The sequence below is a fragment of the Monodelphis domestica genome, chromosome 4 (assembly GCF_027887165.1).
Source record: "Monodelphis domestica isolate mMonDom1 chromosome 4, mMonDom1.pri, whole genome shotgun sequence".
NCBI lineage: Eukaryota > Metazoa > Chordata > Mammalia > Didelphimorphia > Didelphidae > Monodelphis > Monodelphis domestica.
In genome coordinates this window covers 389,277,831-389,305,024 of record NC_077230.1, presented here as the reverse complement: position 1 = coordinate 389,305,024, position 27,194 = coordinate 389,277,831, and the positions used below count along the sequence as shown (strand labels likewise).

The window sequence follows — 27,194 nt, the reverse complement described above, 5'->3', positions numbered from 1 at the left end:
TCAAAGGGCTATAAAACTGTGCATACACCTTTTAATACCACTAGTTGGTTTGTATCCCAAAGAGATAATAAAAAAGGGGGAAAGACCTATTTGTACCAAAATATGTATAGCTAACTGTTCTTGTAGTGGCAAAGAGCTGGAAATTGAGGAGGTGTTTTATCACTTGGAGAGTGGCTGAACAAATTGTGGTACATGTTGGCAATGGAATACTATCTATTGAGCTATAAGAAATGATATACAAGATGATTTCAGAAATAACTGGAAAGATCTGCAGGAACTGACGTAGACTGAAATAAGCAGAACCAGAAGAACACTGTACACCCTAACAACAATACTGATGTGACTGTGAAAGTAAATGAGTCTGTGAAAACTTGGTTACTTTCAGCAATGCAATGATCCAAGATAATCCTGAAAGACTTAGAGAATGTCATTACTTCCAGAGAAAGAACTGTTGTACTATCAGTGTATTTATTTTGGAGTTTTGGTTATGTAGGAGTTTGCTCTTAAAACAATGACCAATATGGAAATGTGTTTTGCATGACAATAAAAAAACAGGCTCTTTCCTGAGTTTTAAGGAGACTCATCAGTACTGTCCAACCAAAACAAAGACATAGCCAACTTGCAAAAATTAACTTTGGGCTGCAAAAGCAGATACTTGTTTTTTTTAATCCCAAACCTGAAAAATGTTTGCTGATATATCAATAACAATGTGTTGTTCTTTGTGCACCAAAGTGACCCCTTTGTCCCAACCTTGGGAGCTCACACGTGCTCTGAAACACTTTTCTCCAAAAGCAATGTCTAGGTAGGATAGTTACAGTAATACAAGCAATATTTTATTAAATATTTTAAAAAATAACAATACAATACCAAAAAAAATCATGTTTATACAAGGCAGTATTTGCTGGGAGAAGAGAGAACAGGGCACTGTACTCACAACCATCCTGAGGGCAAGTCATTTGGGGTATCAAGACCTCTTTCTCCTAAACTGCCACAGGACCCAAGAATATCAAGGGAAATAATGAAAAAAATAATGTAAGGAGAGGGGGGGGGGGGTTCCTAGCAGTACTAGAGTTTAAAAACTATACTATAAAGCAGTGGTTATCAAAACAATTTGGTACTAGCTAAGAGACAGAACGGAGGATCGGTGGAACAGACTTGGGGTAAATAACCTCAGCAAGACAGTGTATGATAAACCCAAAGATTCCAGTTTTGGAGACAAAAATCCACTATACTGACAAAAACTGCTGGGAAAATTGGAAAACAGTGTGGGAGAGATTGGGTTTAGATCAACATCTCTCACCCTACACCAAGATAAATTCAGAATGGGTGAATGACTTGAACATAAAGAAGGAAACTATAAGTAAATTAGGTGACAATAGAATAGTATACCTGTCAGATCTATGGGAAAGTTTTTAAGACCAAGCAAGAGTTAGAAAATATTACAAAATGTAAAATAAATAATTTTGATTACATTAAATTAAAAAGGAATACTATTGTGCCCAAAGGAATAATGAACTGGAGGAATTCCATGTGAACTGGAACAACCTCCCGGAATTGATGGAGAATGAAAGGAGCAGAATCAGGAGAACATTGTACACAGAGACTGATAGCACAATCGAATGTAATGGACTTCTCTACTAGATGCAATGATCCAGAACTATTTGGAGGGACATATAAGAAAGAACGCTATCCACATCCAGAGAAAGAACTGGGGAGTAGAAACAGAAGAAAAACAACTGCCTGATCACATGGGTCGATGGGGATGTGATTGAGGATGGAGACTCTAAGCAATGCAAATGCAAATATTAATAATATGGAAATAGGTCTTGATCAATACACATGCAAAACCCAGTGGAATTGCTCCTTGGCTATGGGAAGGGAGTTGGAGGAAGGGAGGGAAAGAACATGAATCATGTAACCAGTGAAAAAGAGTCTAAATTAATTAAATAAAATTTTTAAATTAAAAATTAATTAAAAAACTAATTAAAAAAAAGAAATTGAACTTGAAAAAAATTAACTCTGAGAAGTCTCCAAAAAAGGGAGAGACCTTAGAAATCATCTTGTCCAACCACCTTATCCATTTTACAGATAAAGAAAAAGAGGCTGGATGAAATGGTCTTCAAGGTCACTTTCAAATGAATATTGAAAAACCATTTCTTAGGGGCAGCTAGATAGCACCATGAATAGAGAACCAGGCCTAGAGACTTAGAGGTTCTGGGTTCAAATTTGACCACAGAAAATTCCTAGCCGGGTGGCTCTGGGCAAGCCACTTAACCTGGATTGCCTAACCTTTGCCATTCTGTTTTAGAACTGCTACTAAGACAGAAAGTAAAATTTAACAAAACAAAACAAAAATGAAAGCATTTAAATCTTGAGTACTTAATATCTGTGAAAAGGACAATGCTAGCCACCAGAGATACAAAAAGAAAAGCAGGACAGGCTCGTTCTCAAGGTGTTTATTTCTAACAGGAGGAGACAACCCACACAAGAAGATTCAGCTGACTGATGGAAAGGTCTAGTACTCCTGAAGATACAGTAGCAAGGCATCTTCTTTATAATTTCCATTGATGAAAACCGTATCTTTCTTTACTCGTGTTGAACTATTTGATGGTGTTAAGCCTTTTGTGGCAACAATCTAAAATTCTATAATCCAGGGGCAGCCAGGTGGCTCAGTGGATGGAGAGCCAGATTTAGAGACAGGAGGTCCTGAGTTCAGATCTAGCCTCAGACACTTCCTAGCTGTCTGGGTAAGTCACTTAACCCCACATTGCCTAGCCCTTACTGCTCTTCTGTCTTGGAACCAATTCTTATAAGGATTCTAAGATGGAAAGTAAGAATTAAAAAAAAAATTATATGATCCTAAATGGATAATGAAAGTGTACTTATCTCCAGAGCTACCATCCTCTTTGAAGGAAGAAACAAAATACATATGGGCAGAGCAAATTCTCTAATATCAGATCCATTCAGCTCCCCAGTGAACCGGCTAAGCCAATGGGTCTTAGGTGTTTGATCCTATGACCAACAACCTAAAAAATGAGTTAAAAAACGAATGGTCAAGCCCAGAGATACTACTACCCTGCACCCATTTATGGAACAAATATTGGAACTGCTAAATACCAGAGCAGTGAATGTATCAATAAGACGAGTCTACTTGAGGTACTGAAGTGAAATGTTCTGCCTAGGATCATACACCATTATGTGCCAAAGGCAAGCCCATAACTTTCAAAGTTCATCATTCCATCCAACGGGCCAAGACACTTCTCTAACAACACTATTAGAACAACAAAAACCAGCACCAGCATGGTGGCTTTGCCACCTCAACTCATTTTTGTTTTGTTTTTTAATCTCTTACCTTCTGTCTAAGAATCAATACTAAGTATCAGTTCCAAGGCAGAAAAGTGGTAAGGGCTAGGCAATGGGGGTTAAGTGTCTTGCCCAGGGTCATACAGCTCGGGTGTCTGAGGCCAGAGATTTGAATTTAGGACCTCTATCTATGGACTTGGCACTTCACCTACCCTGCTACTCAACTGCCTCTCTCAACTCATTTTAAAATATTCTTTTAAAATAGAAGCTCGACCACTGTTTGGCTCCACATAATTTCTTTCCATTGACTTGCACAGATTTACACAGTGACACAGAGAATGAAGATCCATTTCTTTCTTTCAGACCTCTCCCAACTCTCCCCCCCCCCAATCTGACACTCTCCCCTCTTGCATAAAACAATAAGCCTGGGCTATCTACAGGTCTCCTCTCTGTCTCCCTGTAACCACAGACAGAACTAGGGCTTTGCAACTCTTACTGTTGTGGCTTCAAACCTGTAGCACCAGAAACTGCAAACTCCAAAGAACCTGCCTCCAGCATAACTCAGGGAAATGGAAACCAAAGAAAAGGCTATTCCATGTTACACAGTCAATAGCTGATCTCCAACTGCTACAAAGGTTTTCAGGGCTTATTCAAATAACTGAAAAAGGCTTCTATATGTCCTATTATCTAGCTAAGTTATATATAAATAGCAAAGGGCCTCTATACACCAAAGTAATCCTTTGGTGTCACTCAGTTCAGCCAGTAGGGATGATCCTGAAGGTATCTGACTATGTTGTAGAAATACAGAGTTCTAGAATGCAGGACAATAAAATGTCAGTTAGGGAGGACAAAATGTTTAAGATGGAGAAGAATCAGCATACAGAGTTTCAGTGTTGGAAGGAATAAGGTGGTAGTAATCCAGCTAACTTCTGACCTGCTCAGTCCACATTCCAAGTACTGTGCTTGATTCTGAATATTAGAGTCTAGGTAAGTCAGAGGCACTAGAAAACTCCGACCTTGAGCTCCTGTTATAAGGGATGTGAATAGACCAGAGGCATTTAGTCTAAAGAAAAGATGCTGGAAGTACTATAGCTGTGGTTAAAGGTGGTTGTTTCAGGAAAAAGGGATTAAGTTTAATCTGATTGGTTGCAGAGGGGAGAATTTTAGAGTGGTCACAAACATGCAAATCTTGATTTGACTTAAGGAAAAACTTCAAAAGTGCCAACAGGTTGCTTCTAAAGCAAGTGGGTTTTTAACCTAGATTCCAAAGACCAATATATTTCAAGTGAACTCAGATGGAAAAGAATTGATCTCTAATTAACATTTACTTCCATTATTTAAAAACCATCTCCTGAGGAGGAATCAAGAAACTACACACTTCACTAGGCTACCAAAGGGGTATAAGCAACAGAAAAGGATAAGAACACCCCTGCTCTAGAGCTAGGGAGATCCCCATTGGAGATCTTTGGACAGAGCCTGGATTGACTACTTGGGAGGATATGCTGTGGAAAAAATTCTTTTTCTTCTAAGGATTAGCTTAGATGTCCCCTCCAACTGAAATTCTGCAATACAGAATGTTAGAAATAGGGGCTTGAGAACACAGAATATTTAAATGAGAGGGGTTTTAGCCTTGAAAGAAAAGCTACAGGTCATCCAGCTACCATTATACCACCACCACTACCCTCTCTTCTTCTCCATGCTTCTCTTTTGTTGTAAAGTAAAGGAGGCTGGGGAAGAAAGTTTGAAATAATTGGCCCAAATTTGCACGGCTACTTGATGAAGATTATAATAATAACATTTATATAGTGTTTTGAGATTTGTAAAGCATTTTATAAATATCTCATTTGATCCTTTGATCATTTGATAAGACTTCCTATTAAGCTTTGGAGAGAAGCAAAATTTCAGGCCTTCCTAAAGAAAGGAGCTGGTGAAATGCCCTGGTGAAGGAAAAGTGGCCCTGCACAGCCTAAAATTGTCTTGAAAAAGGATGTAGTTGAAAAAAGATGCTCCTAAAGATTCTAGAATCTGATAACCTAGTCCCCATGATGGCAAACCTATGGCACAGATGCCAAAGATGGAATGTAAAGATCTCTCCATGGGCACCCCAATTGTCGCCTGCCAGAGTTAATTAGCAGAAAGGCAGAAGGACACTCAGGCATAGCTGCTCCCTTCCCCCTCTCTACTGTGCCTCCCCATCCCTGAGCTCAGTGGAAATGCTCCCCTGAGCAGAGTGCCCAGGCCACTCCCCTCTTTCTCCCTCCCCTATATGGGGTAAAGGGAAAGGGGGGAGCAGGAGAGGGCACAGCACTCAGTCTCTTGAGTAGGGCACAGCAAGCAATCTAGGGAGGAGGTGGGACACTGCACAGAGTATCTAAAAGGTTCACCATCACTGACCTAGTCAAACACCAAATGCCAGTGATGGCAAGTCTATGGCATGGGTGCCAAAGATAGCACACAGAGCATTCTCTGTGGGCACACGGCCACCCTCCCACACCCCCCAGTTTGTTACAAGAAAGGCAGAGGGACTTAAGCAGAGCTGCTCTCCTCCCCCTCACCACCATGCCTAACAACATTTTTACACATCACCCACCTGTCTGCCCAGCAGCCCAATAGGAACACAAAGGGGTTAAGGTGGGCAGCTCATAGATGGCAAAACTGGAGAGGAGCACTCAGGCCGGCCCCCCTTCCCTTCCCTCTCCTCCCCACATTCACTGAGGACATTCCTCACTTCCCCCACCCCTCTGCTTAGCAGCCTAATGGGAGCCCTTTCTCCCTCCCCTGTGTGGGGTTAAGAGGGGGCAGACATGACACTCAATTTGGGGGGTGGGCCAGGGCTGGGCCAGCATTCCATCTCTAAAAGGTTCGCCATCACCATCACTAGACCATAAAACAGCTTACATGGTAAGGTGTAACAGGTGTATCATATATAGACCACTTCCCTGTATATTAAATGCAATTCACCCACCTTGCCTCTGGACTCATTTCAACTTCCAGAATCAAAATATTTTCCAACCTGGCACCACCAGGATTCCTGCTATCTCTGTACCTGAGCACCCAGAAATCTGGCTTCCCAGCAACACATAACAGACCAAACAAAACAAATGCTGGTCCAGTCAACTCTGCCCTTCCTATTCTCAAGTTTGCAGGCCTCAAAACCAAGCTACATTGCCATTCCTGCACTAAAAGTAATCAGAAGGCAAGAAGGCTGTGGCTAAACCTCACTGCTTGAGGTGTGTAGTACAGAGGAGATAGAGAGGTTGAACCATACTTTTCCCAGAAAGAGTGAAGGTCAGTTTGGCACTGCTGTTGAGAAACAGTCTAATTACCACTGGAGTTTATACATATTCAGAAAAAGACACTAGTTTTTGCAGAACTCAAGGCACCCTAAAAGCAATACTTTTTTGGTGAGTACAGTGCTAACAGTCCTCCCCCCCTACTGTTTTTAAGTACAAAATTTAATGCAAAAAAGCCCACATTCACTGTACTGCTTGGAGGAGGGGGGTCTCAAAACTAATGTGCCAGCTCTGAATACCTGCATCAAATTTAGGTAGGTTATGCCCCAACTCTCCCAAATGATTAGCTTGTAAATGATTCTACCATATAATGCTAAGAAAGGAAATTCTGAACTCAAGAAAATGCCAGTAATATGGTATCATAATATTATTATAATATATAATACCATATGATATGTTATAGATATTATACAAAGGATCTTTGAAGTCAGAAACACACCTAAGTCCTGACTCTATCAATGACTTTAGGCAAGTCTTAAAAATCACTCTATGCCTCAGTTTTTCTATCTGTAAAATATAATATTCTTTGGGCCCAAAATTGGCTTGAATAAAACCTGAATGTGGCCTCTCAGTACAATTATTCAGTACAGCTGCATCTTTCTTTCAAAGGACTATCATTTTGGGGTTGTGACATATTGGGGAACACCCTTAAATATAGATCAATATGATAATTGAACTCTCTACCCTGTTATATAGTATTACAGGGAAGATTAAATGAGATAAAGATGATCATAACTGAAAAGTACCAAGTAAGTTGGCATTATTATTAATTTGAATGGGACACCATTTGCCACTCACTCATCCCATCTCAATTTTTTAAAGTACCATTTTGGAAGTGATGACTGATCATATACTCTATAGAAATTCAAATTTCTATCACATCCAATATTTTTTCATTAAAAAATATTTTGTTTGATAAATGTAATTTAATCAGCAAGGAAGAGGCATCTTATAAAACTCCATTAAAGAATTAGCCAAGAATATTTTTAAGATAATGGTCTCATTGATGATCTTAAACTGCAAAGGATAATATTAAGTTTATGGCAAAAGAAATGTAACAGGATAGTATGGGCAATAAATAGCTAAGTTCTAAATCCTATTCATTACTAACCATTTAAGTTTTAACCTGCAAAAATTTGGTATTCTTAAGGCCTCGTAGAAAATAAGATGATGAATTTATCTGAAATTACTTTGAGGTCTTTGGGAACAGACTTCAGATGAAGGTTATTCCTTAAGAAGATATTAAAACGAGAAGTCAGAGACATTTGGACGAGATCCAGATGACCTTTGAGGAAGAAGTCACAAAGGACAACTAGCAAGTTCTCCCACATGTCCTTGGGTGACAATATCAGCTAGAGAACAGTGAGAGGAATAGAACATTAGCCTAGCCCACAGGGTCATGAGATTTAGAGCGAGAAGGGCCCTTACACATAAAATAACCTTAGTATATTCTAGTCCCCTCATTTTACACAGAATGAAACTCCAAGCAAAGAGTACTGCTAAGACCCTTGCCCCAAGGTCCCAGAGTCATTACTGGATATAACTCTGAGCCTTAATTTGGGCAGACCTAGGTTCAGATCAGCTTCTCATACTCAGCAGTCCTGTAACCCCACACAAGTGCAGATCTTCACTCACCATCTAGGAGTTGATGTTTCCTTGTTGGTAAAAATGAAGATAGCAATATATCATAAGGTGTTTGTGCAAACCAAGTGAAATAATGTATATACAAAGTGCTTGGTAAACATTATGGTACTATTCGAATGGGAGTTATTAACAATTAAATCCAGGGCTTCTAATCTCAAGCTTAGTGCTCTTTTCCACAATCTGATCTGCCTCAATACTTAGAAGAGCAAATATCCTTTATTAGCACACTGGATGGTACACAGAAAGCATTTAATAAATATTTTCTGTAAGACTGAAGTATCAGGGATAGGATCTGAATTCCCTTACTTAACCCAAAATCTGGCTATCTGTTGACTCCTTGTGTGATAATACAATAAAACCAAAGGAGCTTTACAGTTAGGAAGCCTTTATATATATACACACATTCTTTCACTTCAGCCTAAAAATTAAATGAGGTATAAGCACTCCATGTTACAAAGGAGAAAATGGAGACTCAGAGTTTTAAGTGAATTTGCCCAGAAGTGTGCCCTTGACAGTCAAAATCATTCCTACAATCTCTCCCCACCCAAGGCTGTTTCTTCAAGTACTGATTAAGCATCCACCTGGCCCAGAGAACACTGACAGCCAAAGGTAACCTAGTCCCCAAATAATATTCCACTGAGAGCCTGCCACAAGGGGGAATAAGGCTTGCCTACCTGCATTCATACAATGAGGCAGCTGTAGCATGCACCATTATACAAACCAAAAGGTCTAGAGGAACACATTAGTATCTACTTTTCAAAGTTTCATTCACTTGCAACCATATTGCAACTCAGCTCTCCCTGTCAAGATACTCCTCTGAGAATCAACTTTCGAATTATCAGTAGGCAAGGCCTGGATTGACTCGATGTAAGCGAGATGACTAGCTAGATGGTACTTTGTGGACAGATGCCTGACCTGTGTTGACCCCAGCCAAGCCTCTTGGCCCTTGCTTCATCATCAACTTTCCTCAACTCTGCTGAAGCAAGGGTTGGACCAGACACCCTCTAATGTCTCTTCAGCTTTAAATCTGTGAGCCTCTGGCTTGCAGGCAGGTCACTTGTGGATGTTCTCCAAATAAGCCAATTATCACAGTCAAAGTTCTCTCCTGCACCTAATTTGTCTTACCCCCCCCCCCCCCTCCCCAGCATTCTCCTGAGAGTATACACCTTTGGGAATAGAAATCAATTTCACTAGCACAATATAATCCAAGGGGGAAATTTTTCTACCACAAAATAAAAACTAGAAAATCCATTTGGGGGGACGGGGGGGGGGGGGGGGGGAGACAGCTAGATAGCTCAGAACCAATTGGTTCTAAGACAGAAGGTTAATAAGAGTTTTTTTAGAAATGTCTTTTTAGAGTCTTAAGATCCTAAACTGAAAACTGACCTTAGAAGTCATCCCATCCAAGCCTTACTCTTTACAGATAAGGAAAGAAATATCTCCAGGGAAGTCAAATCCTATGGTATTCTCTCCCCACTCTTCCTTCAGCACCTCAAAGCCTAACCTAGGGTACCTAGCACACTGAAAAAAGTTGGGAGCATTGTCTGTCACTCACTCAAAATCTAATCTACTCAAGGTAGAGAAACTCAACCTAAGAGGGTTGGCAACAAGGAATTTCTGAAGGTCAACTGAAGTGTGAAAGAGGTGTGGTACACCTGGGTGGTGGAGGGAAGGCCCTTATCAACAAAATGAAAGTTTGTTGAAATGCTGAGGTACTAGGAAATTTTTCTCTCTGGAAAAAATGATAAATGACTGTTCACTAAACATATTCACAGAATCCATGCACTGAAAAGGGGTCAAGTTTATGATCTTATAGATGAGGATTCTGAGGCCAAGGGAATCTGGATCAAGCAGCACGGACCCTAAAGTCCCTGTGCTCAGTAGCAGAGCTAGGAGATCTCAGCCCTAGGTTCTAAGCTACTTCATGTCCAGGCTGAGAAAGGAAGCCATTTTAAATTCATTTTTTAAGTGACTTAAGATTATAGACTGGGGGCAGCTGGGTAGCTCAGTGGATTGAGAGCCAGGCCTAGAGAAGGGAGGTCCTAGGTTCAAATCTGGCCTCAGACACTTCCTAGCTGTGTGACCCTGGGCAAGTCACTTGACCCCCATTGCCTAGCCCTTACCGCTCTTCTGCCTTGGAGCCAATACAAAGTATTGATTCCAAGACGGAAGGTAAGGGTTTTTATTAAAAAAAAAAAAAGATTATAGACCATACTTCCCCTTCCCCAACTCTGAAAACTTGTTTGACAGGATCCAGTAGTATTTGTCAAGCTTTTGCCTGGCTTTACTGTCTAGACCATGGAGCCAAACAAGTAACTTCAGGGACAATTATGGTCTAAGCAGACAGCGAGGCACTGGTCCCGGAGGTCTCAAAGGGTGAGTGTAAAACTCAGGGATTTGAGTCCCTAAATCTACACCCAAACAAGAAGTATACAAAACAACAGACCAATTCTGGGTGTGTGACTATCACCATATACTAACATAGAAATGTCACCACTGAACAAGTCTGGACCCCTGAGTCTGACTGTGGTTACATGTCCCTGGTTTCTATGTACCTCAGGCTCTTCATGTAAAACTGGGGGTAGGGGGTGGAGTGTTTCAAATGATTAAACTGAGCTCTAAGGCTCCTCATTTCTGGCTCTGACATTCCAAGTTTTTAAGCAACACATTTTCCCCTCTCATACCTAAGAGAGACCTCTTCATGTCATCATGAAATCATCTCCAAAACAGAAAAATATTAAATGCCATCAAGGTGTCAAAGGGTGGGGGTAGGGTAAAACTGCCCATCATTAAATCATTAGAAGGAAAGGGCTATTCTACTGAAAAAAGATGACAAACAGTAAACTCTCAAGAAATAGATAGATACTCATTGTCTTCCCAAAAGTAGCTTGGTAAAGACTTCTAGGCATGGCATTTGAATGGAATTTCAAATAACCCAAAAAACTTTCCTTAAAGTTCAATTGTCATGTTCTAATGCTTAAAGAGATCTCTAGAAAATGAAGATGAATCTAAATGGATTATGAAACTTCCTCTGCTTAGCCATTGGAGGCAGAACTAAAATGCAAAAAGGCAAATTCTGTTAACGATTACTGCTGTCTGAAAAGGAGATGGTTGGACTGCCTCTGGAGATAATGAGGCTCCCAGTCACACACAGAAAGCAGTAAGCAGATAGATGCTTTAAGACCACTTCCTAGCAATGTCCCAAGACTTAACTCAGTTCTGGGTATAGGTGAACTAGATCTCTAAGAGCCTTTCCAACTCTACAATTTCATCTGAGAACTTATTTCTACAAGGAGGTAAACTTTCATTCATCATAAGAATTCACCAAATTTATGCTAGATTTGGAATCAGAGAAACTAAGTTAGAATCCTAATTTTTTGGGCAGCTGTGTGGCTCAGTGGATTGAGAGCCAGGCCTAGAGACGGGAGGTCCTAGGTTCAGATATGGTCTCAGATACTTCCTAGCTGTGTGTCTCTGGGCAAGTCACTTAACCCCCATTGCCTAGCCCATTCAGCTCTTCTGCCTTAAAACCAATACACAGTATTGATTCTAAGACGGAAGGTAAGGGTTTCAAAAATGAAAATTAAATTAAAAAAGAATCCTAGCTTTATGCCATGTGACCTTAAGCAAGTTATAACCTTTAATTTTCACTTGCTCCTATAAAATGAGACAACTTCAAGTGCGCTTCCATCTAATTCTTTGACCCCCACCCATGATGCTTTACAGACTACAACCCTTAATGGTTATATTATAGACAAAAAAACAAAACAAAACACAACCACTCAGTGACCAACCTTTTGACTCTCATGAAACCTATATAGTAGCTAACCTGGTGCTGGGACCAAAACACACACACACACACACACACACACACACACACACACACACACACACACACAAAACCATTGTAAAGAACCATATCTAAAGTCAAGAAGAACTAGGTTCAAAACTCAATTTGCCAACCTGTGTGACTTTGGACCAGACACTTAAACGCAGTGAGTTTCAGTTTCCTGATATGGAAAATAAAGAAAGGTTACCAGAATAATGATCTCCAAAATCCCTTCTTCCAGTTCTAAATCTTCTATGGTGCCTATGACTAGCTCATATTTACAGATAGGTAGGACCTACCAGCTCTTGGGCTTCACTGGTTTCCATGATATTAATTCAACTAAAAATACTAAGATCTTACAAAGACAAGTGATCCTCCGATCTCTTTTGGTCTGGAAGACAAAATCTATTTCTCCTAGGTGAGACACTAAAGGCCATGGACTTAGATGGTCTTCAAGAGAAGTTTCCTTCTAAAGGCATGTAGTTAACAATAGTTAGATAATAGCATATAGAGAGCCAGGCCAGGAGTCAAGAGGACCTGTATTCAAATTTGACTTCGGACACTTCCTAGCTGTGTGAACCTGGGCAAGTCACAACCTCCCAATTACCTAACCCTTACCACTCCTCGTCTGTCTTAGAATTCATTTTTTTTTAAACCCTTACCTTCTGTCTTGGAATCAATACTGTGCATTGGTTCCAAGGCAGAAGAGCAGTAAGGGTTAGGCAATGGGGGTTAAGTGACTTGCCCAGGGTCACACAGCTGGGAAGTGTATGAGGCCAGATTTGAACCTAGGATCTCCCATCTCTAGGCATGGCTCTCAATTCACTGAGCAACCCAGCTGCCCCCCCCCCCCCTTAAAATCTATTAAGATAGAAGGCAAGGGTTCTTTAAAAAAATAAATAAATAAAAGCAAGCCATCTAAATGTACTTCATTTACAGAGGAGTACTAAAGTCCAGTAACCTGGTCCAGGTGAAAATACACAGTGGATTGTCAAAAAAGATTGTGCCTAGAAGGCTCTGGGGCTTCATTAGCAAAACCAAGAACAGAGCTCACCTTTCCCAAAGGCTTTTTACAAAAGGCATTTCCACTTTTTGTCACCTGGCTGTTCAGGATATAAGAAAAACCACGCCTGTTCACAGGCTGCATAGTGCCTGGTACAGTGTGCTTGCTGTACAGTGGGCGTTCAATAAATGCTCCTGACTGACAGGGGCTGGATTGTGTGCTCATCCCAGTCTGCTGACAGCTCCCCCCTCCCACTGTGACCGAGGGAGGCTCAGCCATTCATCCTTGGCCCTCAGAGGAAGTCTGCCCTTTGGGCATAGGAAGCCAGGTCGCCAACCACTCCAGGGGGGCACCCAGTGCACCCTCATCAGGCTGAGTCTGGAAAGAGGGGAAGAAGAGCTGGTGCTAGGAGAAGTAGGGCTGCCTGCATGCCCTTACTTCCCTCCAAGGCTCCCACAAAGCTGAGGACATTTCCTATAAGTTTCAGAGGGGCTGACAGCTCCAAATCTTGGGGCCCCCTCCCTTACCTACCCCGGCCTGAGTCACTTGTGCTGCACCCTCCAGGTTGAAGGTGTAGATGGTATACGTAAGAAGAAAGAGGTTCTCTTGGTTTAGTGATTAGGGGAACAGGAGAGAAGAAACAGGAAGGCATGGAGTAAGGGGCCCAGAATGGCCCCCAGTGCCGGTCAGAGCCCAGGAAGTGGGTGGGGACAGGGTTGGGGCACCGTCATTCCCCTCAGCCTCAGGCTGGGCCGGCCCTGCCCCGACTTCTCCATGGGCCCCCAAAGTCCAAGTCTCCCTAAGTCCCTCCACGCATACCTCCTCTTCTGGAGCAGGAGACCCCCTCCTCACTCCCTTCCCCCACCACTCAAAAGGACCCTCCCCCTCCAGCAAGGCTGGCTCCTCCGCCAAGACAGGTCCCGGTGCCCCTCCCCCAGCAGCCAGTGCTCCCCCTCCCCAAGAGAGCAGGCCCTGCCTCCAGGACTGTACCCCCTCTCCTGGCAGCAGCCCCTCCCCCCTAGGAGTGTTCCCCCTCGCCCCCCACGGGGCCCACCCTTGAGAGGGGCAGAGGCAGGCAGGCAGGAAGGGGAACCCCTGTGACCAGGGCAGGGGGCAAGCCTTTACCATGGCGGCGGCCCCACTTCCAGTCCCCGTCGGTCCGCTGTGTGTGACTCTCCTCAAGCAGCGGCGGCGGCAGCAGCGGCGGCAGCAGGGCCCAGCGCTTCCACTTCCCCGGGTGCCTAGGAGTGAACATCCGGGTCACCGGCTCCCCCGCCCCCTCCTCCGCCCCCTCCCCCCAGCCTCGCCTCGCCTCGACTTTCCCCCCTCACGAGCTTTCCTCCGCCCCGCCCCGCCCCCGTCTGGGCCTAGCCCCACCTCGCGCCGCCCCATTCTACCAATAAAGACGCGGCTCCGCAGCTATCGCCAAGTATGGAGCGCGACGTGGGGCGGCCCCAGCGGGCGGGGCCCGGAATGGGGAAGTGAGAAGAGGGGGTGGGAGGAGCGAGGGCGGGGGAGGGGAGGCTCCGGGAGGAGGAAACTGACTAACTGGATTCTCCGCTGCGCGGAACTGCTTGGGTGGAGCACCGAGCCGGGGAGGGTGTTGGGAAGAGTCTCCCTAGGAGCAGCTGCCCCACACAAGAAAAACTGCCCCTACAGTCCAGACTGACTTTAAAATCAGAAGTCCCATCGGCCTCCCAGCGTACTCTTCTGCTGCTGGCGACCAGCTGGGCAAACTGAGGCTAGACTCTTGGCCTCTCTGGGCCTTACTTTCCTCATCTGTAAAATGAAGGGGTTGGACTAGATGACCTCTAAAGTGCTTTCTGGCTCTAACATTCCCGGATCCTAGGTCCCTGCCAGCCCTGACATTCCATATTCTAAGGTCCATCCCAGCCCTAACATTCTGGGCTCTAAGGCCCCTCCCAGCTCTGACATTCTGTTTAATTTTTCCAGGAAATAGTTTTCCAAGACATTTTCTAGCCATCTCCCCATGCTATCTATATTCCTCCACCAAATACAGAACCCTAGGCCTCGAGCTCTCATAGATACCATTCTGATCATCAGAACTGAACTCTTTCTCTCAATACCACCCATATCTAATCTGTTTTTTCTAATTTCACAATAACTCTCCTCTATGCACCTTTCTCTCATCTTAGACTGCCACCACCCTGGTGCAGGCAAGCAGGCTCTCATCATTATACACCCAAGCAGACTGTTGCAATAGCTGGCTAGTTGGTTTTCTTGTCCCAAGTTTCTCCCCACTCCAGTCCATCCTCCAGTTGGCTGTCAAGCTGATCTTCCTTACCATAATCATGTCACAACCCTCTTCCCCAGTTTAATAAACTTCAGTGAATCCTTATTACCTCCAGGATCAAATACAAAACCCTACGTTTGGATTTTAAAGCCCTTCATAATCCAATCTACTTTTACCTTTCCTGTCTTCTTACAATTTATCCCCACTCCACTCCCCTACCTATACCACCAACCCTTCTTTCCAATCCAGGAAAAACACTAGCCTCTCTGCTTTTGCTGGCACATGACAATCCATCTCCCCATATCTCAAATTCTTTCCTTCATCTCTACCTTTTAGCAAAAGACCCATTTTCTGCAAAAAGACTTTCCCAATCCCCTTTAATGCTACTGCTTTTCTTCTTGGCACATTGACAATTCAGGAAAACAGCAATTGTCACCACCCCCACCCCCCATTCAATAAATTCCAATACCTTCCTGTAACCTCCAGGAGCAAATATAAATGTCTAGCCTTTAATAAATATAAATGTTTCTGTCTGGCCTTTAAAGCCCTGCCCCCTTCCCATCTCCAAGTTTCTTCTACATTATTTCTCTTCATGCTCACTGGAGTCCAGTTACATTGACCTATTTGCTGTTCCTTACACAATCTCCCATATCCCCACACCTTTGCACTAACCTACTCCCCTGCCTGGAATATGCTCCCTTCTCACCTTTGACTCTTAGAATCTCTGGTTTCCTTCAAAATTCAGTTTAAATAGAACCTTTTGCTGGAGGCCTTTTCTGATTCCCCCAGCTGCTAGTCTCTTCCCCTCTAAGGATACTTTCTATCTCATTTGTATTAATTTGTCTTGGATATAATTTACTTTCTTTATATGTATCTTCTACTATATATAACTCTGTGTCTATGTTGACTCTAATAGGAACATAAGCTCTTTCAGGGGCAGAGACTAATTTTTCTTTTTTTTTTTATCCCAGCACTTAGCACAGTACCAAATATATACATAGTAAGCAATTATTTGAATACTGGTTATTTCAAATATTCTACTTGTTAATGTTCAATGGTGTCTGACTCTATGATCCCATGGACCATAGCTATCTCTAGGGTTGTCTTGGCATTTCTTTTTCCAGTGGATATATTGTGAACAATTCAGTTAAGTGACTTGCCCAGGGTCACACAGCTAGAAAGTATGTCTAAGGTCAAATTTGAACTTAGGTCTTCCTGACTCTAGCTAGGCCCAATACTCTAGCCACCGAACTACTTAGCTGCCTCCCAAAAATAAGTTGTATAATAAAATTACTACTACTAATAGCTAACATTTACATAGAGCATCTTAAGGTTTACAAAGAAATTACATGAAGTTGACAGAAGGGTAAAATGGGAAAATGTGGGTAAGAGCTCTTTATAAACATAGTATTAAGGTAGGCACCTCAGAGATGAAGATGATGATAATAATTAGTATAAGGATGATGAGCAATCAGGGGTCTTAATCAGATTTTCCCTTGGCCACTTGCCCTGAGTTTTAGCATAATACATTCTACTGTTCTGTCTGAAAATGAGAAGAGAACTCTCTGCACCCAGAATCCTAATCCATTTATTAAATGCTTAGTGTGCGTTCAGAACCATGGGAGGCTTTGGAGATACAAAGAAAAAGGACAAAAACAAAGCAAAACAAAAGCAAAAGCCCACACCAATTCTTACTCTCCAGGAGCTCATATTCTACTGGGGTACAGTGGAGACTGATGAGTAAATGCAAGTTAATTTGAGGAGAGAGTACTAACAGCTAGGGTGATCAGTAAAGGCTTCACTTGGGGAAGTTGAGCTTTGAAAGAAGCTGAGAGACAAGGAGTATTTTAGGCTTGGGGGACAGCCAGAGCAAAGACAGGGAGATGGAAGATGAGGAAACAATTCCAGGCTAGTTTGCCTGGAATATTAAGTGGGTGGAGGGAAGTCATATGTAATAAGACAGCAAAGGTAGGTTGAAACCAGATTGTAAAAGGCTTTAAATGCCAAGTTGAAGAAGGTGTTTTATCCTAGAAGCAATCCAAAACTCTTGGCACAAAGAAAACTCAGGAAAACAGCAATCCAATTGTAGGAAAAGCATTGTATGTAACTATGCAAACTGTCTTGGTAAATTCCTGCAGGGCCTCAGAAAACCGAGCAGAACTGAGAGCAACCAGGAAGAAGATTTTCATTGGATGACATAACACTGGTTGGTGAATGGTCACCCAATAGAATCAGCTATGGCTAAGACCACTCTGATTACAGATGCCAGAGCTGAGCAGAATACTAGGAAAGCTCTTATCAAAACCCATTATTTCAACAGATGAAGAATATGAGGCCCAGAATGAAGCAGTGTCTAGCTTAAAGCCACCCTGTCAGTAAGCCCTGTGAATCAGTAAGCAATCAGTAAAGCACCAGCAGCTGAACTTTATTCTAAATCCAAATGCATTGACCTTCCATTATCTTGCTCAGCTTCAATCTCATAGTTCTGAATTACCCTACTAGAAAATTAATAATCAGTTGCCCACAAGGCAAAAAATGACATAGCACTTTATAGTTTACAAAACTAAACAGTTTCCTTGTATTTTAATGGGCCCAAGTCCTCTTTTTAAAATTCAGATTTAAATATAAAACTCTCACTTTGGGGGATACTAGGTAGTAAAGGGGATAGAGTGCCAATCAGGAGGTCCTGGGTTCAAATGTGGCCTCAGACATTCCTAGCTGTGTGACTGACTAGGCAAGTCACTTAACCCTGATTGTCTAGCCCTTGCTGCTTTTTCTGTCCTAGAGCAGATACTAATACAGAAGGAAAGGGTTTAAAAAACGAGTCTCATTTTAAGGAGAATGCTCAGAAAATGTGATGGTTAGATTTCAAGTTAGGAGGTCAGTTAGCCTATATGTATATATCATGGCATCTTAGACTCTGGAGCCAGAAAGGGCCTTAGAACTCAATTGTTATTTGTTGTTCAAGATGCTATAAGGATAAAGAATTACAAGTGAGGAAATTCCTACAAGTCACAAATCAGGTATTTTTAAAACTTATCCTTCAAAATTGTTTTATCTTTTGCTATAGAATCCACAAGTTCTTTTTATAGGGGAATGGCAGTGGCAGGTTCCTAGGATGACAGGATTTAGAGCTAGAAGGAACTTCTGAGATAATTCCTTCATTTCCCAGTAGCTGCTGTTCTTGCTTTCAGATTCCATCATCACATTCCCCAGCCCTTCCCCTCACCCCTCGCCAGGATAAGTTCATCACCAGGAAACTCATAGTAATTGCTTCAGCTTTGATACTCCCTCCTCATCAGTAAACTCAATTCCCTCTGGCTCTCTTGTTTGGAGGGTAGAGCATAAAACTCCAACAACAAACTTCATTAAAGAGAGACCATCCTGGCAGTGTGACCCTGGGCAAGTCACTTAACTCTCATATCCTAGCCCTTACCATTCTTGGTAACTTTGGAACCAATAAATAGGTGCTTAATAAATGTTTATTGAGGTGTTGTCTTGAATTGTATCATATTTTATGGATTACTATGGCTGGGATAGGGAAGAGTTGTATGTAGCAGGAACAGGATTCAAATCCAAATTCCCCTAAAATGTTTTTTAACCCTTAACTTCTGTCTTAGAATTGATACAAATTTCAGTTTCAAGGCAGAAGAGTAGTATCAGTCAAGCCATTAGGGTTAAGTGATTTGCCCTAGGGTCAAAAAGCTAGGAAGTATCTGAATCCAACTTTGAACCCAGGACCTCTCATCTCCAGGCCTGACTCTCTCTCCACTGAACCACCTAGCTGCTTCTCCCATTAAATCTTTCTTTGACACAGCAATTCTCAAAGTTTATGGTGCCAGGATCCTTTTCTACTCTTTTTAAAAACTATTGAAACATTTGTATCAACCTATGTATACTAACATGTGGGGAAAATGTAATGTATAAATAGGGGGTAAAGAAAGACCAAATAGAATAATCATTCTCACACAAAGATTCACATGGGAAGGGGAGGGGAAGAAAACTCCTATAAGAAGGAGAGGAAGAGAGGGGGGGGGGGGTTACTTAAACCTCAATCTCAGGGAAATCAGCTCTGAGAGGGAAAAACCTCCAGATCCATTGGGATCTTGAATTCTATCTTACCCAACAAGGGTAAGGAGAAGGGAAAACCAAGGGGGGGAGGGGGAGAGGGAGAATAAAAAGGGAGGGTAAGAGAGGGGGGAGGGGGAGGGAACAAAAAGGGAGGGACTAAAAAGGGAAACATCAAGGGAGGGGACAAGGGGGACTGTTTCAAAGTAAATCACTGGACTAAAAGGTAGAGCCGAAGAAGAAAAGGTTAGAATTAGGGAAGGCAATCAAAATGCCAGGGAGTCCACAAATGACAATCATAACTTTGAACATGAATGGGATGAACTCACCCATAAAACGTAGACGAATAGCAGAATGGATTAGAATCCAAAACCCTACCATATGTTGTCTTCAAGAAACACACATGAGGCGGGTTGACACCCACAAGGTCAGAATTAAAGGATGGAGTAAGACCTTCTGGGCTTCAACTGATAGAAAGAAGGCAGGAGTGGTAATCATGATATCTGATAAAGCCAATGCAAAAATAGACCTGATCAAAAGGGATAGGGAAGGTAATTATATTTTGTTAAAAGGGACTATAGACAATGAGGAAATATCATTAATCAATATGTATGCACCAAATAATATAGCACCCAAATTTCTAATGGAGAAACTAGGAGAATTGAAGGAAGAAATAGACAATAAAACCATACTAGTGGGAGACTTAAACCAACCATTATCAAATTTAGATAAATCAAATCAAAAAATAAATAAGAAAGAGGTAAAAGAAGTGAATGAAATCTTAGAAAAATTAGAATTAATAGACATATGGAGAAAAATAAATAGGGATAAAAAGGAATACACCTTCTTCTCAGCACCACATGGCACATTCACAAAAATTGACCATACATTAGGTCACAGAAACATAGCACACAAATGCAGAAAAGCAGAAATAATGAATGCAGCCTTCTCAGATCACAAGGCAATAAAAATAATGATTAGTAATGGTACATGGAAAACCAAATCTAAAACCAATTGGAAATTAAACAATATGATACTCCAAAACCGTTTAGTTAAAGAAGAAATCATAGAAACAATTAATAATTTCATCGAGGAAAATGACAATGGCGAAACATCCTTCCAAACCTTTTGGGATGCAGCCAAAGCGGTAATCAGAGGTAAATTCATATCCCTGAATGCTTATATTAACAAACAAGGGAGAGCAGAGATCAATCAATTGGAAATGCAAATGAAAAAACTGGAAAGCGATCAAATTAAAAACCCCCAGCAGAAAACCAAATTAGAAATCCTAAAAATTAAGGGAGAAATTAATAAAATCGAAAGTGATAGAACTATTGATTTAATAAATGAGACAAGAAGCTGGTACTTTGAAAAAACAAACAAAATAGACAAGGTACTGGTCAATCTAGTTAAAAAAAGGAAGGAAGAAAAGCAAATTCACAGCATTAAAGATGAAAAGGGGGACAGCACCTCCAATGAGGAGGAAATTAAGGCAATCATTAGAAATTACTTTGCCCAATTATATGGCAATAAATACACCAATTTAGGAGAAATGGATGAATATATACAAAAATACAAACTGCCTAGACTAACAGAAGAGGAAATAGAATTCCTAAATAATCCCATATCAGAAATTGAAATCCAACAAGCCATCAAAGAACTTCCTAAGAAAAAGTCCCCAGGGCCTGATGGATTCACCTGTGAATTCTATCAAACATTCAGAGAACAGTTAATCCCAATACTATACAAACTATTTGACATAATAAGCAAAGAGGGAGTTCTACCAAACTCCTTTTACGACACAAACATGGTACTGATTCCAAAACCAGGCAGGTCAAAAACAGAGAAAGAAAACTATAGGCCAATCTCCCTAATGAATATAGATGCAAAAATCTTAAATAGGATACTAGCAAAAAGACTCCAGCAAGTGATCAGAAGGATCATTCACCATGATCAAGTAGGATTCATACCAGGGATGCAGGGCTGGTTCAACATTAGGAAAACCATCCACATAATTGACCACATCAACAAGCAAACTAGCAAGAATCACATGATTATTTCAATAGATGCAGAAAAAGCCTTTGATAAAATACAACACCCATTCCTATTAAAAACACTAGAAAGCATAGGAATAGAAGGGTCATTCCTAAAAATAATAAACAGTATATATCTAAAACCAACAGCTAATATCATCTGCAATGGGGATAAACTAGATGCATTCCCAATAAGATCAGGAGTGAAACAAGGATGCCCATTATCACCTCTACTATTTGACATTGTACTAGAAACACTAGCAGTAGCAATTAGAGAAGATAAAGGAATTGAAGGCATCAAAATAGGCAAGGAGGAGACCAAGTTATCACTCTTTGCGGATGACATGATGGTCTACTTAAAGAATCCTAGAGATTCAACCAAAAAGCTAATTGAAATAATCAACAACTTTAGCAAAGTTGCAGGATACAAAATAAACCCACATAAATCATCAGCTTTTCTATATATCTCCAACACAGCTCAGCAGCAAGAACTAGAAAGAGAAATCCCATTCAAAATCACCTTAGACAAAATAAAATACCTAGGAATCTACCTCCCAAGACAAACACAGGAACTATATGAACACAACTACAAAACACTCGCCACACAACTAAAACTAGACTTGAACAAATGGAAAAACATTAACTGCTCATGGATAGGACGAGCCAATATAATAAAAATGACCATCCTACCCAAACTTATTTATCTATTTAGTGCCATACCCATTGAACTACCAAAATACTTCTTCACTGATTTAGAAAAAACCATAACAAAGTTCATTTGGAAGAACAAAAGATCAAGGATATCCAGGGAAATAATGAAAAAAAACACATATGATGGGGGCCTTGCAGTCCCTGACCTAAAACTATATTACAAAGCAGCAGTCATCAAAACAATTTGGTACTGGCTAAGAAATAGAAAGGAAGATCAGTGGAATAGACTGGGGGAAAGCGACCTCAGCAAGACAGTATACGATAAACCCAAAGATCCCAGCTTTTGGGACAAAAATCCACTATTTCATAAAAACTGCTGGGAAAATTGGAAGACAGTGTGGGAGAGACTAGGAATAGATCAACACCTCACACCCTACACCAAGATAAATTCAAAATGGGTGAGTGACTTAAACATAAAGAAGGAAACCATAAGTAAATTGGGTAAACACAGAATAGTATACATGTCAGACCTTTGGGAGGGGAAAGGCTTTAAAACCAAGCAAGATATAGAAAGAATCACAAAATGTAAAATAAATAATTTTGACTACATCAAACTAAAAAGCTTTTGTACAAACAAAACCAATATAACTAAAATCAGAAGGGAAACAACAAATTGGGAAAAAATCTTCATAGAAACCTCTGACAAAGGTTTAATTACTCATATTTATAAAGAGCTAAATCAATTGTACACAAAATCAAGCCATTCTCCAATTGATAAATGGGCAAGGGAAATGGATAGGCAGTTCTCAGATAAAGAAATCAAAACTATTAACAAGCACATGAAGAAGTGTTCTACATCTCTTATAATCAGAGAGATGCAAATCAAAACAACTCTGAGGTATCACCTCACACCTAGCAGATTGGCTAACATAACAGCAAAGGAAAGTAATGAATGCTGGAGGGGATGTGGCAAAGTAGGGACATTAATTCATTGCTGGTGGAGCTGTGAACTGATCCAACCATTCTGGAGGGCAATTTGGAACTATGCCCAAAGGGCGACAAAAGAATATCTACCCTTTGACCCAGCCATAGCACTGCTGGGTCTGTACCCCAAAGAGATAATGGACACAAAGACTTGTACAAAAATATTCATAGCTGTGCTCTTTGTGGTGGCCCAAAACTGGAAAATGAGGGGATGCCCATCAATTGGGGAATGGCTGAACAAACTGTGGTATATGTTGGTGATGGAGTACTATTGTGCTAAAAGGAATAATAAAGTGGAGAAGTTCCATGGAGACTGGAACAACCTCCAGGAAGTGATGCAGAGCGAGAGGAGCAGAACCAGGAGAACATTGTACACAGAGACAAACACACTGTGGTATCATCGAACGTAATGGACTTCTCCATTAGTGGTGGTGTAATGTCCCTGGACAACTTGCAGGGACCCAGGAGAAAAAAACACCATTCATAAGCAAAGGATAAACTATGGGAGTGGAAACACCGAGAAAAAGCAACTGCCTGAATACAAAGATTGAGGGGACATGACAGAGGATAGACTCTAAATGAACACTCTAATGCAAATACTATCAACAAAGCAATGGGTTCAAATCAAGAAAACATCTAATGCCCAGTGGACTTACGCGTCGGCTATGGGGGGTTGGGGGGGGGAGGAAAAGAAAATGATCTATGTCTTTAACGAATAATGCTTGGAAATGACCAAATAAAATATATTTAAAAAAAAAAAGAAAAAAGAAAAAAAAAACTATTGAAGACCCCCAAATTCATTATATAGGTTGTATCTATCAATGTGTATTATATTAAAATTTTTAATATCTTGGTATTTAAATGGGCAGCTAGGTGTTACAGTGGATAGAGAACTGGACTTCAAATCAGAAAGATTTATCATCATCCTGAATTTGAATCCAACCTCAGATACTTACTAGCTGCATGATCCTAGATAAGTCACTTAACACAACAGTTTCCTCCTCATCTGTAAAATAAGCTGGAAAAGGTAATGGAAAACCTCTCCAATATTTTTGCTGAGAAAACCTAAATGGCATCACAAAGAGCTAGACATGACTGAAAAAAGACTAGCAACTACAAAAATTCAGGTTTGTAAAGTGTTTGTCTTCTGATAGATATTCATCACAATGCTGGGAGATAGGTACTAGAATTCTTCCCATTTTACAAATGAGGAAACTGTTACAGAGAGAAGTTATATGATTTTTCTGGGCTCACACAGTTTGTATGTATGTGAGGTAGGATTTGAATTCAGAACTTCCTGCTTCCCAAACCAGTGCTCTGTTTGCTAGTCCACCTAGTTAAATAATTTTATATGACTTAAACTATCATGGATGTTTTAAAGAACATGCTTCATAAACCTTAATACTATAGCAATGTGAGTAAATTCTATTAGAACTAAAATCTCTGGTTTAGGACTGTCCAAATTATGGCAGTTAAGGTCTCAGGCATCAATTTGCCATTGACTACTATTTTTCCTCCCAAAGTAGACTCAGAATCTATGGTTTATGTGCACAACTATAAGTGATCTTCCTCCCCGAGAATGGAACAAGTTTCTACCCTACATCATTTTGAAAGAACATGTAACATGAGGGAGGAGACCAGTGGACCGTCAACAATCTCCAGTGTTTTTCTAGTGTTTCCAAAAGCCCAAGTGGTTGTCAGGGCCAAGAGCATGATCTAGTCTGTTAAACACAAGCATCTTGGGGTTTGGAGTTGTTCCTTCCTTAATAGGTACATGGAAGAACTAACAGCTGCTGTCTGTTTGGACCACAAGTGTTTGCATTATAAGCATCTGCTGAATCTTGCTTTAAGTGATGGGCTGGCCTCCTCCAATGGAGGCCAGCTGTTGGAAGGCTTTTTTGTTTTGTTTTTTGGGTTTTTTTTACTAGGCATGTTTAGGAGAACTCATGCTTTGTTTATTAAGATACCAATCTAGTTGCCCTCTGGAACAGACTTTACAATTAGAAGGGGGTGGGGCAGGAAAGGGAATGGAAATTTGTCCAAAGATTTTATTCTGATTTCAGAGCCCACCAGAATCCCAGGCTGCATCAGGGACTAGGCTCCTGATAGCTAGGCCAGAACTCTAGGAGACAGTCTCTCCTGGAGGAACTAAGTACTTTGTGATTGGATGTAGGTTTATAGGAGAAAATTATATAACAGATAATAATAGCCAAGATCCAAGAGTAGATTCAAGAAGCTACCCATTAGCAACATCTATATGATCTTATCCTATAATAGTCAGTGAAGTTTCATTGAAGAAAGGCCAAATCATACAAATTTGTTTATGGAAATGGAGGAGTTTATGAAAACAATTCAGGTCCAGTTTGTCACCACCAAAAAACATAGATGAATTATCTATAAGAAGGCTAGATTTATTAAACTACAAACTGTGTGACATCACTGCAGGCTGAAAAAAATTTAGTACCTACCAAATACTTAAAAAAAGTTATGGCTGCCATGTTGTCAGGGATCCTACTTCAGAAGCTCACTACTGTTGATACCTGAACAGCACCACACTAGAAATATAAACTTGAAAATACCCTCAAGAATTAAATAAACTAACAGTCCAGGAACTAGAGTATTAGCACAGACAGGATAATGGCCCACAGACATCCTCACATTCTTAATCCATAAAGTGTAAGAACAATGATTTAAGTAGATATTACCATTCTAAATACTCACAATCTCCAAGTAACATGGCATGAAAAGCTTTCAGAACGTAGAGACCTATTGGAAGAAATCAAAACCATGTGAGAACAGAATGAGGTACATATAATTCCTGTTTCCTTATCTGATCCTGGTGCTCCTGAAGATGCTTTCAGTGAGCCTACAGAAGAAGAATTGGAAAAGACTTTGACTATTCTACCTATCACATGGTATATAGATCCCTAACCATTATGATCAGCCTCTTCTGTACATAGTTTGATTTTGTCAATGTTCCTCTTAAAATGTGACAACTAAAACTGAACACAATTCTACAGATATTGTCTAACCAGCATAAACAGAAAATGATTACTTCCTGTAAACTGTGCATTAGACACTTATTAACTACTATCTCTTTGGGGAAAAAAAAAAACCATCATGGTACTCCTGGCATATTAAGATGATGAGCCACTAAAATTCTAGATACTCAGATTTTTAACTTCTATTTATCTGTCTGCCCTTCAGTTGTTGAACATAGTAATTCATGGGTTACTAAAAAGAGCTGGATATGAAGTCAAAGAATGTAGATTCACATTCTGGATTTTCTGCTTATTGCACGTGTGGCCCAAGGACTTTCTTTGACCTCTGTTTCCTCAGATGTAAAAGGCTGGGGATTGGACAGGATGACCCCCAAAGCCACCTTTCAATTCTCTATGATCCTATGAGCTTACAATTTTATAATGGCTTTGTCCCTTAAGTCATTTCCTTTACTTCCCTCTCCCATAAAGTGAAAATGTTGGATTAGATAGTCTCTGAAGTCATTGTTGGGGGTTGCCTTTCTGTTCTGACTTCTGAGTCCTAATAGGATAACCTATCTATATTTTCTATGATATTCTTTGGTCTCTTCCAGATGCAACATTCCATGTCTTAACATTTTATACATAAAGATCTCTACAATCCTTGATATTTAGTGTTCTAATGTCCTTTCCAGTTCTGATATTCTGTGTAATTTTTTGTGACAGTCTAAGGATTCCAAGGACTCATTTTGCTTTGAAATTCTGTGATTTAAGGACCTTCTAGCTCTAACATTCTAGGTTTTTTTTTTTTAAATCCTTACCTTCTGTATTGGAATCAATACTCCAGGGATCCCCAAACTATGGCCCGCAGGCCACAAGCGGCCCCCGAGACCATTTATCTGGCCCCCAAGACCATTTATCCGGCCCCCACTGCATTTCCAGAAGGGGCACCTTTTTCACTGGTGGTCAGTGAGAGGAGCACTGTATGTGGCAGCACCGCAAAGTGTGGCATTGCTCACATACAGTACTACTTCCTGTGACATAATCCTTGATGTGGTGCCTTGTTCTGAGAGTAACTGAAAGAGAACGAGGTGCCGTGCAAAGGATTATGTGGCTGCACAATGGAAGACTTCAGCATGGTGAGCGGCGATCTG

General features: G+C 40.9%; 1 protein-coding gene across 4 annotated transcripts in view; it reads right to left on the bottom strand.

Annotated features, from left to right (window-relative positions):
* CAPZB (capping actin protein of muscle Z-line subunit beta) overlaps positions 1-14,430 on the bottom strand; it is a 161,104-nt gene extending 146,674 nt beyond the window's left edge. Inside the window, exon 1 of one of the 4 annotated variants that reach the window (XM_056795691.1) lies at positions 14,198-14,430. In XM_056795691.1, coding sequence (XP_056651669.1) covers positions 14,198-14,200 — 3 coding nt within the window. In that variant the 5' untranslated portion in view covers positions 14,201-14,430. Of the gene's footprint in view, positions 1-13,123; positions 13,276-14,197 lie in introns of those variants that run through there. The other 3 variants (XM_056795690.1, XM_056795688.1, XM_056795689.1) reach the window with 3 other exon arrangements.
* Between the last annotated feature and the right edge of the window lie 12,764 nt (positions 14,431-27,194).